Consider the following 16889-nt stretch of genomic DNA (forward strand, 5'->3'; position numbering starts at 1 on the left):
AGTTAACTACCTAAAACACTTTACCTCTGCATCATCAGTAAAAAATATTTTAACAGCCAGTTTCATCTTACATGTGCAGTAGTATGTGTATATAGATATATTTATTGAAAGTCTGCGCACAAACAAACAATGAGTCCGTTCTGTATGTCAGCTCCCCTCACTGCCGTGACCATGGATGCGATCTTCTTGCAGCAAATTGTTTTCCTTGTGCATTCTGGTTCGCTCGTGGCCTTGAGAGAAAAAGAGGTGGTGTGGAGCATCCGTTCATCCCCGCATCTCCAACTCCGAATGGAATAGAAAGACAAATGTGCGGCCGACTACAATGAACAGCGCTTGTTGTACAAATGTGAACTCTAAACGCGCGTGTATGGGGCCTTGTCTCATCTACACGAAGGTCATGGAAAATTGTATGCCACCTGCCCGAGACAATGAGTTCTCAACATGTGGGAGCGACACGCAGTCTTTGTCTACTACTCCATGTGCTTAAACATTAAAGCAATTATTTCACTTTGTACTAACAGGTCAAATAATCGCACCAGGTCTACGTCTGGAAATGCAATGCTAATTTGGACATCTGTTTGAACAAGTCTACCCAGAATGCATTGGCAGGGTAGTAAGTGTGATGCATGGCTTTAATTCCGTTAGTGGAATGTGGTCAGAGATTTGTCCGAGAGAGAATTTAAAGCGGAAGGAAAGAGGAAAAAGAAGGAGAAGATACAAGGGAGGTGGGCGGGGCGTGCATTCCTCCACACTTAACTTTTTATTTTTTATTTTGGATGGACGATGGCTAGCCAGCATAGAGGGATGGATGGAGGCAAAAAGAGGAGGGGCCCATGTGGCTTTTGTCTGCTTCCCACGTTTCAAAGCCAGTCTTGAAAAATGAATAGACAGAGGAAAATCAATTGCATGACCTTCACAGAGAGAAAGAGAGAGAGAAGGAGGAGAGAGAGAGAGAGATTATGGAAGGTGGGAGCAAATGAATAAGGAAAAAAGGGTGGAAAAAGGAAAAGCAAAATGACCCTTGGTGTTCATTCCCATTTCAGGTTTGTGCATGTAGTGGATATTTGCACAGTGCGTCAAGGACCAACCTTTTATTTGAAATCATTTATATTTCAAAACCTCTCTATAGTGAGTCAATTTTGCTTCGGGGGGTTGTAAAGATTTTAGTCTGTTCCCTGGTCATTTAAATTGTGTTGTAAAAAGATGGTTCTGTCTTATTTGGCCTTCATGATTGTATTAACGAGGAAGATATTGCAATAATACTAGACATAAGCTGCACAGTCAGTGTAGCCAAGCTGTGTGAAAATTATAGCCATATTCAGTTACAGTTGTTTTGGCTTTATTGTGGGTGAATATAAGGATGACACTGATGTCTAATCCTCAAAACAAATAAAAAAAAAACCAATTAAATTAACAAACTGACCTATTAGTAACATGGCATGATGATTTTGGTAAAAGTTCAAGTAATATTCACAAAAGTGGAAAAGTTGCTCACTACCATTTCACTTTTCTGGCCATGTGCTTGTTTCCCTTGAGATGTTATTACTATGCCAACAAAGTTCTACAATATGGCATTAAACATACTTGATTTGTATCTATGCAGACAAGCATGCCACGGCACTAGGCCAAGTTACAGGTAAGATCTGTGAAGAGGTGTATTTATTTTTGATATTTTTAAGCAATAAAAACACCTGGAATTAAATAAATGCAAGATAGACAAGTGTAATGCCATACTGTGAAACCTTTCAGGCAAAGCAAAAACATCTCCATGGAGACGCCGCAGGATGTGTTCCCCTCACCAGAAAAGTTACATAGTGCACCTTTAATTTAGGGTTAAAAAGATAAAATAGAGTGATGATATTATGTGCGACCATTTAGCTCTATGATTTTATGTATTAAATATGAACATAGACCACAAACATCTGGAAAAGCCCTCCCTCATGTGAGTGTGTTCCTCAGTACAGTACAATGACATGTCAGAGGCAGCAGCAGCAGCTCGGGTGTTTTACTGTCTGTGTTAGTGAGGTCAAACACACCTCTCTCCTCCACGCTGCCTCAGCTGACAGTGACTTTCATTCTGCCCCCTCCACGTTCTGCTGTCCTTACCTCTTCATGTTCTCCTCAGCGCGCCCCTCCTCTCTAATTCAAAACGCTTAAACCAGGGCCGGGGCTTTTAAGGGAAGTTAATTGCACTCAAATTATGTTCGACCACGAATAAAGAGACAGAGGGATAGATAGAGCCAAGATGGAGGGAGGGATGGATGTCAGACAGGAGATGATAATGTCCACAGAGAAGGATGCTGCGATTAAGGTCACTATTTCTGAGTGTCCATGAAGCAGTACATTTGAATGGTAATAAACAACTTGGCTGGTGATCAGACTCTAGTGGTTCAGCCAAACTAGTGGCATAAAGACAAATAAGGAAACAAAAAGAGGAAGCTTGTTGGAGAAATGGGGTCCTGTGCTTGTTTGGTTCCCATGGTAACACCCTAACCTGGTTAAAAAGGTTGAACTGTGGGGGTGGAAGGAAAAATGTGTGAGAGTGTGTGTGACACATTGGTGGTGGTGTGGTATAGCTGTGTGTTGAGACGGCCATTACTGCTGGACTTAGCTGGGAGTAAATTATGTATTAGACATAGGTATAATGAAAATCATTCAAATGAAATTTCTATCTTTTCTTCACATTGGAGCGCTGGGGGAGACCCTGTGAATTGACCTGCGAGTCAGACTATAATTAACGTGTCTGATCACACCCTGTCCCGTCAGCTCTCCTATTCCCTCAATGAAATTAAACCTTGCAGCGAGTCCCAGGAAGCTAATGAAGTGGGAATTTGAAAGAAAAGAGCAACCAAGATCTCAGGTGCACTCTGAAGTCCACTCGGAGGTTGGAGCGCTTTGTTTTTAAACATACATTTTAATGCAAAATCTTGAAGAAATTTTGTAGTGAGAAAAGTATTTCCTATAGCACCCATTAAACATGTGTGTGTCTTATTCACGCACCACTCTGTGTAAAGTATGTCAATTTACTATCCAACACTGTTGTGAGTGGCAGATTGCAGTGCCTCTGGCCGTGGTCCTGATCAACAATGTCCTTCTAACAGATTGAGATCAAACTCAAACTAATTATGTAAGAGGTGGGTGTTACACAGCTCTCTGCTACTGAACCTACTATGTACCTGAACAATCTCTCAAGAGATACAATGGCCCTTAGAATTGGCTGGCTTTATATTAAAGCATTATATTTTTACTGACTGACTTATAGCAGACTAAACATTAGTTTAAGTGAAAGTGTCATGTGTAGTGTGTAGTGGAGTATTGAAGGTGCCCATACCTCACACCTAACAAACAGAGCGGAGGTTCACAGTTCCACTACAGAGGGATCTTTGTTCTGGGAGTGAGAGGCTCTCACGTGCACACAGCCATACACAGCCATACACACCCATACAGCCACACACACATCTGTGTATAAAGCCGCCCACACAACCATGCACACAACTACACACACACAGTCACACACAGCCACGCACACAGGTCCACTGTTTTGGTTTCCTGGCCTGGCCTATTGTACCCTGACAGTCTTTAATAAATGGTCCTCTGTGTATTTGTGTGTGTGCGTGTAGACTCATCCGTCAGCCCTCCCCAGCTTCATGTCACCAGCAGCGTGACACTACTCAGCACTACTGATCGCCCAGCGTCACCTCAGCTCCTCCAGGGGAACTACCCACTCTCGGGCAGGCTCTTTTGGGGGAGGAATATGCACAAACGTACATGCTCATATGCCTGTGAGGGGTAAAGATGTGGTGTACCCTGGCCCTCAGGGAGCGGACACACAGCAGAGAGGGCTCCCCTCCCCCGCCTACGGGCAGCGACTGGCTAAAGCTGAAGGGTCCCAGCACCAGAGCCTCTTTCATAGGCCTGAATGGACTGGCCTTATTTATATTCACACTCTGTCACACAGGGGGACCCCAATCTCACAATGCCACAGTGGCTTTGTCCAGCAGCTCTGTATTTATGTGTGTGTGTTGTTTAATCGGGGGCATGTTGCCACTGTGAAGTCTGTGCATGAGAATTCATTGCTGTGTGTATTCTTAAAGTGTGTGTGTGCCCTAATGGAATGCCTCCCTTTGCTATTCAGCAAGCACACATCACAGGCAGTCGGCCGGGCCGTATATATATATATATATATAAATATATATATAAATATATAGCACCATGTGTGCATGTAGCCCATCTGTGTGGACCCTACCTCTGTGTTCAGTTGTAACCCAGAGCAGCGCTTTCATTTTCCTGTCATAACGTGTATTGATTTCCCTCAGCCTTGCAGCGACTCACACACACACACTCCTGCAGATATCCGATGATCCTAAAGTCATGCTCAGGACGTGCACACGCGCGCACACTGATATGCTTTGCTGTGTTTATACACACACATAGTTTGTCTCGGGATGGGGAACATTGGGCTAAAAAAAAGAGCCCTGTTGGAGAGAGATTAGTTCTCCCATATGCTCCCCTTAGCGGTAGCACACATACAGCCAGTGTCACATATTCTTTTTGACATAAAACAGTAAGTACGGCTGATTGCTAAATTAATCTTCCACGTCAGCGTGGCCCTGTGCTCCCCTTGGCTTGGAGAAAGTGATCACTCTCGCCTTCCTTAGTGTTTTCTCATTTTCCCTAGCTTACCCTTTCTGCTCTTCTCACACCTACCCCCCTCTCTCTCCTACCTAACCACCTCCAACTCTATTTGTATTGTAATTGCCTTGGTAAACAGCACCACTTTGGCACTGAAGCAGCTCTGATAGCTTGTGTTTGGGATGCATTAAGAGTGGCGATGCAGACGCTCGATGCTGTGTGTGTGTGTGTGTTTGTGTGTGTTTGCGTGTCTGTTGAAGATTGAGCACTGTGCGTCACATAGCCTGCTCCTTATGCTCATTTTTTCACACAAACTGTTGTGGTCTATTTTTCTGTGTATCACCAAAGCCAAGATAAAGTTAACGTTATTCAGATATTTGCAGATTTTGCTAAGCATTCCCTTATTCCCTTCATTTAATATACACTTTTTCAATACAAAAAAGAAATTTGTCCCCAAATGAAGTATTTTATGAAACTGAATTCACTTCAGATATTTACATCACAGTGTCGTTCAACTTTCCGCTGAAAGAGCAGATTATAGATGTTCTTTCTCATGTATTACGTGGTCTATATTTAACTATTGTGATTGTTGTAAACTGCTTATTGAACTTGTTTATGTTTTGTCTATTCTCTCACAGTAAGACGATCATCTCACTCTCTGGCCACTGACATGTTTGAGCAGCACTTAGGAGCACACCTCCTTCAGGTAAGTGCCTTACATCTCTGATACACTGATCTTTAAAGAAGACATGTTCTGCAAAATGAACATTTATGAGATTTTAACTATGTATTAACAGTGCTTCCCATTTATTAGCTCTGACTAGTATTTTGAATGATTCATGCATATTTTAGGAATCCTCTATTGTCCTGCATTTGAAACTTTAGTGCTCAAAAATGGCTGTTTTCACCTGCCACCTATCTCTGCCCACAGCTTACTGTGATTGTTTGAAGACATTAAGTGAACACTCTGGGTCCTACTATTAGCCTTCAAAAATGTCACGTAACCATTTTCAAAAAAATAAAAATGTGTAAATGAAAATCTGCTGCTTGCTGTTATGAAGAGGCAGGAAGTCAGTGGATCTGCTGATATTATTAAGCTGTTTTAGATCAATATTCATGTTTAGAATGAACAAAATGTAAAATCATGATGTATGTATGTTAAGGTTTTATAATCAGTACCAGGTAAAAAGCATATGTCTCCTTCAAAGTTTTTCACTACTGTAGCTGGCCTGGTTTCAACATAACTCCAGCTTTTGTTTGTCTCCTGTACCTCTGAATCTCTGACTTTTTCAGTCAGACTCCTGGATGCTAATAAATGTCAGGCTCTGTCATATTGTTGACTGCCAAAGAATGCCTCCTCTTCCTCTGACAGATAAATATATTCTGAAGGGACTTTTCAAGCAGTGGGAGAGCAACTACTGTATGGGATGTCAAGACCAAAATATACAATTTGTAGATTACCCTTTGGATTGGTCAAAAACTAGCATTATGTCAAGGATGCACAGTGTAACTTCTCTAGTGGGGGTGTTTCTGTTTTGTCAGTAATGTTCCACAATCTGGTATTCAGTTTAGCTTTCTCCTTGGAGACAAACTGATCAGACAACACCAGGTCAAGTTACAGGTTAGAGCTATGGAGAGGTGACCCTGCTCACAGCAAGAATACATGTTTTTCAATGTATTTTTGAGAAATTAAAACACCTGGAATTGAATAAATGCAAGATAGATTAGTTTAATGACAAAAAACATCTCTATGGAGACAAGAAGAAGGCATACCCCTGACCAGAAAAGTTACATAGTGCACCTTTAAACTAAGAGAAGATCTTACATATGTCTGCTGTTTCGGCATGTTTAAAGAAGACAGGAGAGACTTAGGGACGGCTGCACAGATAGAAATCAAATTAACGTTCCACAAAAACTGTATGATTCCTTCCCAACCGCCAGCCTCTGTAATAGCCTGATAATTGCACTTTAGTTCTCCGACGTTCATGGGCTGGTTTTCCTCCCTCCCCTCACACCGCGACACACGCACGACACCCCAGACCATGGCCATTCATTTGCATACTGGATGTGTCCGTGGCATAAATTACCAATACCGTTTTAAGCACCAAAATAGCAATCATTCTTCTAGACGGAAGTGGCATCCGCTTCAGTGTGTATGTGCATGCTTGTTATGACGATTAATATTATTCTCAGATGTAGTCCTCCTCTAATGGGCTGGCTGTATACCTTTCACTTCTCATTAGAATCAGTGCGGGCAGTAATGACTTTGGTCCAAACCAGTGTCTGGAAGTCTGTGTACGTCTAGGCTCTAGTTTATTACATCTGATTGAAACAGCTCTGGGCTATGGGTCGCTTTTCTTACATGCCTCTCTATTTGTTTTATGTGTGGCATTTTTGACTGTGCAGTGCGCTTGTAGACAGCTGTTGTAGAAGAAGCCTGCGTCAATGGGACTTGTCTGTTTATGCATATGAGAAAAAGAGAGAGAGAGAAAGAGCGAGAGGGGGGAATGCACTTGTGAATTGAGAGAGGAGGCCGAGGGGTGACGGGTTGTTTGTTCTCTGGCTCATTGTAATTTGTTCGATACACACTAATTGCTCTAATTTGTCTGTCTTGTTTCTGTTTGCCTTTATGCCGGTGCTTGTGTGTGAATACAGTCTCTGGACGGCTTTGTGTTTGTGGTCAGCCAGGAGGGCCGCTTCCTTTACATCTCAGAGACCGTTTCCATCTACCTGGGCCTCTCACAGGTAAGAACGCATCTATACGAATAATGCCTGTCTTCTTTGAGAGGGCATATTGATATATTTTATTATGCAGTCTAGTCGAGTACTTCTGAAATTGTGGCACCATTGTTGATCTTTTAAAAGGAAAGATAAAAATGATTTGTCAACTGTTGCTAAGTCATGGTTGAAGGCCTTATTAATTAATAGTCAAGTCACATAGGAAAGCTTCTTAAGTTTGGACAACTGGAAAATAGTTCTCCCAAAGAGGAGTCCAGCATGATATAAAGACCAAGTCCTCAGAAAGTTTAAAGCTTCACACGTAATCAAGTTTGAGTCCATCAGTCGCAGTCCATGGTGCACAAGTCAAGACCCAAGTCACTGCCCCACAGTGTAAAGTATGAAGTTGGCTGGATACAACTGTGGATGAACTTGTCAGTTCATACTTCACCAGAAGCTCCAGGGTCAAATGAAGCTCTCACATCTGCCAAACAGATGAACTTTACCAGGAAGTGCATCAGAATCACTTCAACTGTGTAGTGAACTCTATAGACCTTGATACAGATAATATGATTTGATATTGTACTACTGCAACTTAAATGCATCAGTATTTACTGAGACCAATACATTCTTACAATAATAATGCACATACAATCCATTTATGAAATACAATTATTCAGAATAAAATACATATTCATGTATTATCATATCAAATTATTGAATTGGTAAATCTTAAATGTTGTGACAGCTAAACCTTGAGTTTGGTGTTTGAGCAGCTACAGAGTGTGACTTAGAGCAGGAAACAGTCCAAGGTCATATACAAATATGAAACATCAGAGAACAGTGTGAAACTGTGAAACAGAACAGGGCTCACTGAATGTGTCTGTGGAAAATGAACTCACTCACAGCAGCTGTCAGTAAGAACTTTATTAACAGTTAATATGGACAACTCTACTTAAAGTAAAACATTTTGTAAAGTTTATTAATGTACATATTTAAACTTTAACTTAAACATTAGCATTTTATTAATGTTTTTGTGCTTTTAAACCACAAACAAACTTTACATTTATACATTAATTGCATGTTTCTTACTGCTTTGCTATTAGTTATAAATTATATGTATATGATCATATAAACGTGATAAGCTCCACCCTATCTTAGCTCCACTACAGCGCAGCCTCTCAAGTGCTATTGTAGTAGCTTGTGCTCTTGGCCGGACAGTGTGTGCCTGCTCAGCGCTCCATCTGGAGAGCTGTCCCTCAGTCTCTCTGTCTCTCCAGGTGCTCACCTCTGTTGATTGCCTGTGGCCTCTTGTACTGTGAATGTTAAGTCCTGCCATTTTGCCCAGATGCATAAATAATAACAGTAATTACTGGCCCAGCAATCAAAGTGTCGCCCCAGCGCACTGGGCCTGTCTAGGGGAACAAATCGATAGGCATCTTAAAAGCCACATTGATTGTAGGGAGGGGAAAAAACACCAAGGGGGAAGGGAAGATAGATAGAGACAGAGAGAGAGCGAGAGAGAGAAGAAGAAGAGGTGTGATAAGATGGTCCACAGAACGAACAGGTACAAGTGCAGGGAGGAGAAAGAATCAAGTTAGTGCAACAATAACTGGACAATTGTTTTTTAAATGGGGCATCTCATGCTCTTACCCACTAACATATCTGTAGCCTTACAACAATTCATTCTCAACACTTAGTTGTTTACCTTAACTTAACTGTGGGCTAAATTAAACTAAAAGAATTCAGTAGGAAATGGGTTTTCTTTGGATACTGTCTTTCCCCCACTGCCCAAAGACACTTGTGTTCTGGGTACGTTTGTGACCCAGATTGCCTGTATTATGTAAATGTAAAATTCAATTCTTTGTGCTGTGTGAACAACCACGTCCAGCATAGAGTGTATCTTTCCTAAAACACAGTTGCTTCAAATTCAAACATGATCTTTGAAAGAATGAGAGTGAAAAAAGTAAGCCCCATTGACACATACTTGGTTCCCAGAAAATTTCCAGGTGCAAAATGCCAGAACAAGCAATGACCCTCATTCACAACAAGTGCTTGAGTCCCAGAACATTGCCAGGTCTGCTCTGTTCACATTTAACCAGGCATTTTTGGCACTCTCACACAGTAGCTGGGTTGATGCATCATTTAATGAGAAGAATGTAACTGATTTTTTTGATTCGCTCTGCTACGGCAAAATGCTTGGTAAATTCCCAAGTCAGGTTGCATATGTGAAAAAGGCAATAAGAAAAAAAACACTGTGAGGTAAATATGAAGTGCTGGCTTGGACTGAAAAAGTAAAGTCATGGTACTAGTGGTATTCTCTTAAAGCTCTGCAGCCTGTAGTGACAGCTGACACAAAAAGTCTTTCTATCTCACAATCACTGCACTAAACCCACTGCATCATCACTTGTTATAGCCTCAGTAAATCTGAATACAAACTGTCCTACTGCCATTACAATACAAAAAAACATAGTAAGTAAAGTACAGCCTACTTATGTACATGGCTCAAAATATAAAAGTTTCTGTCAGTGGGTAGTGATGCCATGGTACACTACAAAAACAAGGAAAGGATAGAAATGTCTGTTTCTCGTACTGTATGGGTTTCTTTTGCTGTGTAGGATTGAAGATACAAAATGCAGACAAACAATCAAAGTAAAGTTGAGCAGAGAAGTAGAGAAAGTCGAGAGCCACTTGTAAAAGGTGGTCACAACAAAAGTGTGTGGAACAGAGAGAAGCAGACAGACAATTACCAGAAAAAAGAGAAAGCAAATGTGCTGCAGAAAGAGAGACAGTGGTAAAGAGAGGAGAGCGGCCGCGTGAGTGTGTAAATAGAGTTTAAATGTGCAGTAGGAGCCAAATTCGCCTTGGGATTGCCTAGGTAAACAAGACAGCCGCGGCTTTGCTGGAGATGCTAATAAAACAGAGCTGTTCTTATCAGCCCAGCAGATGGCCTAACCCATCACATCTACTCAAACAGGCCTAAGCCATCAGCATTCTAATGAAATTATTTATGATCGAAGATTACGTTCCAAACCTTGAACATACAATGGCAGCTTTACTTTCAGGAGGAGATGAGTGCAGGTGGGACAGGGGCTTTATGACAAGGCACACTCAGCGAGAGGCTATAGACACAGTACAGAGGAAGCATGTCTATGAACACAGAGGAACAAAGGAGAGCGAGGGCAAGAGGGAGAGAGCACAGACAGACAAACAAACTCTGGGTGTAACTGGTGGTTTGTTGTAGAGGACGCACTGCCCCTCCAACCCCCCACCCCCCTGCGTCTGACCCCCGCGCCCCGCTCACACAACGCTCTCTCCCCTGACAGGGGGCTGCTTAGCCGGCTTAGCTCAGGTCAAGCACCTTGACCAAGGGCACAGCCGGACGCTCGCTCCCCAGTGCCCCCGTACATCGCTTTTCTGTTCCATAGAGACAGGTGCTTGCAAATACAGTCATAGAAATCAATGAAGCACAGACCAGGCATTAATTAGTTAATATTGAGTCAAGGCATTTTTTTATTATTTATTTATTTTATGCTTTGCTTTTTCTTTGATAGAGAGATGAAACAATGTATGATATATGGGAAAAGCAACAGACAAGAGTAATGGAATGACAAAATCACCTAAGCCAGGAATTAAATTTCAACAAAGTTTAAGTGAAATATGCAGATTATATTTTGTATTATTCCAAGAGGCCATTTAAACAGGACTTCTATGTGTTTTATGTATATTTTATGTTTCATATTCAGGAATTCCAGTTTTCAATGTGGGATCTTTTTGGATAGAATAGTGAAATAATGTAGTGGTATGGGGTTTTGTAAATTCAGGTAAATTCATAACAACAGCATTCAATTAGTTATTGTAATACAATTTTATTCCCTACTCATTTATCTGCCTGTTTTTATTCACCATTTACTAACTCTGAATTGACATTAACAGAAAATGAGTGCCTTGAAAAAACCCATTCATTTTGTAGTGTAATAGATGGGGATAGACCTGGGGAGACGCCGCACAGTGTCAAATGGGCCATTGTATTGAGGTGACTAGAGAATATGAAGAATTGCATGGGGAGAGCAGACACTATGGATGAGGAAGTAAGTGTAGGTAAGGGGCGCGACTACACCGAGGAATAAAAGACAAAAAAGGGAATAAATGGGGTAAAGAGAAGGGAGGACGGATGGTGGATTGAGGGAGGGCAGAATTGATCTGGGAATGGTTAGTATGCAGCCCCCTCGCTCGCCCCCCTCGCTCCCTCTCCTCTCCCATCAGTCAGTGAGGGGCTGAGGGCTCACAGACTGTGTTGTGGACCACTGCCCGGATGCCTCATACATATTAAAGCCCCCTGCTATTATTTATATCATGTCTCTGCTTCCCCTGCTCCCCCCCCATCCCTCAATACATCCATGCACGTGCACATATACCTTCAGACAGACAAGTTCTCACACAAACAGTGGCAGTCTAGTCACATAGCCTATCTGAATGATCTGGGCGCGTCTCCCTGCGCACCACCTCCTATACCTGTTTTTATGTCTGACTCATCCTCCATGTCGCTCCGTCTTCTTCTCATCTCCTCATTTTTCTCTCATTTTTTTTCAATGCCTGCCTCTTTCACTTGATGGAGTGATGTTGTTCGGATTGAACATAAGTTTCATAAAGTAGAATTCTTTTGCCAGTGAACAAAAAACAAGCAACAATTTCTACATTTTACTGTAAGACCTATTATTTATTTCTTCACAATACAATTATCATAAAATGTAGTGACAGGCTTACACGCGTTTTGCTCATGTTTTAAATCAAAAAGTTATGTTGAGAATCTAGTAGTAGGATCTTTCGGAGGAGACTTTCACTTTGTGTCGATCCCACAAACCAATAAATTACACCGCTCAAATGTTAATATATTTAACAACCTCATTTAGAAATACATGGCAACAACCCGTATAAATAACTGAGATGAGGCAAGGTCATTCTAATAACAGAAAGAAGTACCGAGCATTTTGCAGCCAATTAGATTAATTGGCAACATTTTAAAAAGATGAAATTGAAAGGTACTTTAGAAAGGCATAGATACTATTAGTAGTGCGTACTTGTAATATTAACGTGTTCAAGTGCCATTGCATTAAAGAGATGGTTATGTATTGGCAATTATAGCATGGATCAAGGACAAACTCCAACTTAAAGGTGTTAGGATATGACAATATTATACATTCTAAAACACAGCTCTTTGGACATCTGTTCTCTTGTCAAAATAATCATCATAAAAAATAGAAATAAACTTACTTTGAGTGTTTTTGTGGTCTACAAGATAGTGCCTCTTTCTTGATGTCCACTCTGAGATCAGAAATATGGCAGGGCACTTTGCAGTCAAATCTTTATTCATAACCCTGCTAGCATTTTCCCTCATCTACTGTAAGATAAAAAAAAAGCGTGTTTCTTGATGTAATAAGTAGCAAAAGATGCCCAAAGCAAGATTTATTCAGTGAAATCAAACCCGGACCATTTGCTTGTCAAAACTCCAGGCTCTCAGTGTGTAAATGCAAACGCTTCATTTTTACGCATTAATGAATGAGTCAGTTTTGATGTCAGAATCAAAAGGAATGCTGAAGAGATAGCCGGCACCTAGTGCAATTACCGACCCCAGTATCTGCACCCAGGCCTGGGCATTTTAAAGAGATATTATCAGGGTGAAAAATAAGGCATTAGTGCATTAAACGTAATGATTTTGTTCAAGAAAAGTTAATTTGTGGTGGTGGTTTGGATAAAAGGTCATGAACTTTTAAAGACCTTTGTCTCATCAGGGAATGCAGACGTAGAAGTGTAGACGTAGGTTATAATGGTCATGTTCAGATTCTAGTCTGTGATGATGTCATACACCCAGAGGGGGGCGAGCAGCAGCGTTTCCTGTAGATGTCATGTGTTCTCATGTGAAATATCTTAAAGGTAAATTTACTAATATCAAGCTGGATTATTTGTATTTGTGACAAGATGGAACCTGCTATATTCTCAGACAAATCAGCGTTTTAACAATATTGTTTTATGTTGTGCCCCATCTGTATTAAATTGTATTGGCCTTAAGAATGTTATTATGTCATCTAAAACCCAGTAATACACCATCATAATATACAAACTCATAGACTGTGTTTGTTCCACTCTTTTCATATTTTATTTCTACACACTCAAAAAGCCCAAATAAAACTTTCTAAAAAAAAAAAGTATTTAATATTTTGAGAAAATTATACTTACATAATTTTGTAATACATCTCTAGAAAGTGGATGGATTTTTTCATCTTTAAATGTGAAATGATAGCAGGTTAGACCAGTATAACAGGACTGCAGAGGGGCAGGCTCCAATTAAAGAGCCATAAGTTATTCACTGGACATGTGGAGCCAGAGAAACCTGCTACCATCACTTATCCCCCCTCAGTCAGTGGGATTTTCTGTATCTGTGCCCCTCATCGGCTGTGTCTCCGATTCCTCCACCCGCTCCCACCTTCCCCGTTTCCCCCTGCTCGCCGTGATGTCCTTGAGGGCCTGCTGAAGCTCCCATAAAGCCTGCAGTAAATGGCTCTAATCCGGTAATAAATGGCTGTGTCCTACAGACAAGGGTGTGAGGCTGCTGCAACCATGGCTTTATCAGATGGAATAGTATTGGCACGCACATGCACAGTCCCGCGCCGCCATTCACAGATGTAATGGAAGCCACGCTCCCCTCCCCCGTTTGGGCTCCTCGCACTCATCTATACCACTTCAGATGGAATCACACCTGCTCTGATTGTGCCGCCTTTATGGATGCTATGCAAGAGCGCCACTATTATTACCTTTAAATGATTAGAGATTTGACAATGATGCATTATGATGATGGGATCATATAGAGCTGTATGAGGTGTTGCGCTCTCGCCCTAATGCCTGCTGGGATAGACTGCCACAGTAACTGAATGAAAAGAGCAGGGAGGGAACAGCAAGAATAGTAATGTGACCTTTGGAGATACTTGGAGTTCACCTGTTTTTAATCAGCAAATACAATTGATTTTTATCTGCCCTGGTTTTATTTGTGTAATGCCGTAGTCACTCCTTGGCCCTCGAGACTGGACTTAAATGTGTGCGTGTGCGTTGGTGTTGGCGGGAATGTCTTGCAACCTCCACAGTGCTTGTTGAGTTGTAACCCAGAGCAGTGCTTTCATTTTTCTGTCATAACATGTATTGATTTTTCCTGTGTGTACATCTGTGTGTGTTTGTGCTGCAGGTGGAGCTAACCGGCAGCAGTGTGTTTGACTACATCCACCCGGCGGACCACGTGGAGATGGCCGAGCGGCTGGGGATCAGGCCTCATCTGCGAGCAGAGGCGGGCTGCCACACAGCCCCTGAGAGTGCCTCCAGTTCCGCCTCCACGTCCTCTTTAGCCGGCACTCCCGAACCTGGTACAGATCATGTCCAAAGCTGTACAACTTTTACAAACCTATCACAAAAAATAAGGCATGAGTTTGTCAGTGTAGTAATGGTTTAAAATGCAAACAACATTCTGTTATCTTAAAGGAGAGTATTTCATTAGATTATTTTTTTTTCCCCAAAAAATATGTATATGAGTTATAATTTTATTTCAGGCCTGATAAAAACAAAAAAAAATACTGCATATATTATGTTGTAGCAAGTTAACATAGTTTTATGGGGTTTTGGTCAGAGTCATGGCCCAAACTGTTCAGATAATACTAAAATGTGGAAATTTAACGGTCAAATATGTGCACAAACTTCACTTCTCATTATAACCCTCCTCAGTGATGAAATACTTTGCACCAAAGTGCCACTGAAGACACATTGTAATATTTTGTACATATTTTTTTTCTTTACAATAGCTCCATCGAGTCCCCACTCCCACTCGGCCGATGACCCGCCCGACCGTGGCTTCTTCATCCGAATGAAGTCTACCCTGACCAAAAGAGGACTGCATGTGAAGTCATCAGGATACAAGGTCTGCATATCAGATCAACCCAATGACTTTATCTGCAGTATTTGTCATTGTGCATATTTCCCTCAGTCGCTTACCTGCTTGTTCCCTGCACAGTTGGTGATGATGAGATTTGTGTCACCATGTTTTCACTGCCGGTGTTTAACGGCCCTCTTGAGGTGCCGGCTTTGGATGTGTTTTATGACTATGACCTTATTTCACACTGGACTGCTGCACACAACAGCCCCTTTACTGCACCCAGAGCTGTTCAACCTGAGCAGTCTGTTTGGCTTTAAAGTCGACATTTGTGTTTTGCTGTATGCTTGTTTTATTATCACTTTTCCTTCCCTCACATTCTCTTCTTTATGTAAATGTGATAAGAATGACATGTAAATAATTGTGTTGTTATAAATTCCAGTAACTTTACCAAAGAGGCCTAATATAAACTCATTTTTAGTTACGGCTGAACAAAAAATCTAATTGCCTGATAAGCATTGCAGTTGTGATTAGATAAGCCTCTTTTGCATTAGATATCTTTTAATAATATTTCCTTTCAATGCTGATATTTTAAACACATTGAAGAATTGATTAAAAAAACACTGAAATATGAGCTGACAAACTAATAAAAGAGTCACATTTCAGAACATTTGAACAGATCTAAGCTACAGGGTAGAGCTTTTTATGCAGAATGAGAAAGAATATTTTGATGTTTGTTGTGGCAATATTGGTACTTGAAAAATTGCAGCCATTTGCTAATTGTGTTCATTCAAGTTACAATTTTGATTTCATTGCAATTAATTTTGCAGCCCTGTTCTCTGGTCTCAAACTCTTTAAGAGTCACAATCACAGGAAATCATTAGTTTTAGTGAGTCAGTGCTTTCTGTCACATACATACACATTAAAATGTAATGACACTTAACTGAACATTTCACCTCACCATTACTGAATGTTGCGTTGACCAGGTAATCCACGTGACAGGCCGGATCCGCTGTCGTCCATCTTTGGTCCCAGGCTCGTCTCGGTCGGTGAGGCGTCCGATGGGTTTAGTGGCGTTGGCACACACCCTCCCCCCCTCCACGCTCAATGAAGTGCGCATGGAGAGTCATATGTTCGTCTTCCGAGTCAACATGGACCTACAGATCACATATTGTGAAAACAGGTAAGTTTCCACTGCAGAGTGAATGTGAGGAAAATCCCAAATATCTCATATCAGTTATTATAAAATGCCACAAGCCATGCGTTTTATTTTCATGTATTTTCATGAGCAGTTGGCAGTGCACTCGGCCATGTGGTGGTGTGTATGGACACATCTGTTTCGGTTTAGTAAACAAATGTGTTTTTGTTGCCTTCTTTTTCTTTTGTGCAGAATCTCAGAGTATATGGATCTAACTCCTGCAGAAGTTGTGGGTCATACGTGTTACCACTTTGTCCATGTAGAAGACCTGGAAAACCTCCGACAGAGCCATGAGGACTGTAAGAACATTCAGAAGTCAGGAGCAAATATACATATACTTATATACTTAGACAATTAAGCTGTAGCAATAGTTGTATGAGTATTAATAATAGTAAAAATAGTTCATATTAGTTATAGTGTTATTAATTG

The 16889-nt window shown here is 41.2% G+C and overlaps 1 protein-coding gene across 1 annotated transcript in view; it reads left to right on the forward strand.

The window, feature by feature from the left end:
- The window catches only part of npas1 (neuronal PAS domain protein 1), a 32638-nt gene that overhangs the window by 10827 nt on the left and 4922 nt on the right, over window positions 1-16889 (forward strand). The window contains exons 5-10 of the mRNA XM_055226051.1: window positions 5271-5338; window positions 7288-7377; window positions 14588-14762; window positions 15195-15310; window positions 16249-16445; window positions 16653-16759. Coding sequence (XP_055082026.1) covers window positions 5271-5338; window positions 7288-7377; window positions 14588-14762; window positions 15195-15310; window positions 16249-16445; window positions 16653-16759 — 753 coding nt within the window. The remainder of the gene's footprint in view (window positions 1-5270; window positions 5339-7287; window positions 7378-14587; window positions 14763-15194; window positions 15311-16248; window positions 16446-16652; window positions 16760-16889) is intronic.

Source organism: Periophthalmus magnuspinnatus, chromosome 13, assembly GCF_009829125.3.
Source record: "Periophthalmus magnuspinnatus isolate fPerMag1 chromosome 13, fPerMag1.2.pri, whole genome shotgun sequence".
Taxonomy (NCBI): Eukaryota; Metazoa; Chordata; class Actinopteri; order Gobiiformes; family Gobiidae; genus Periophthalmus; species Periophthalmus magnuspinnatus.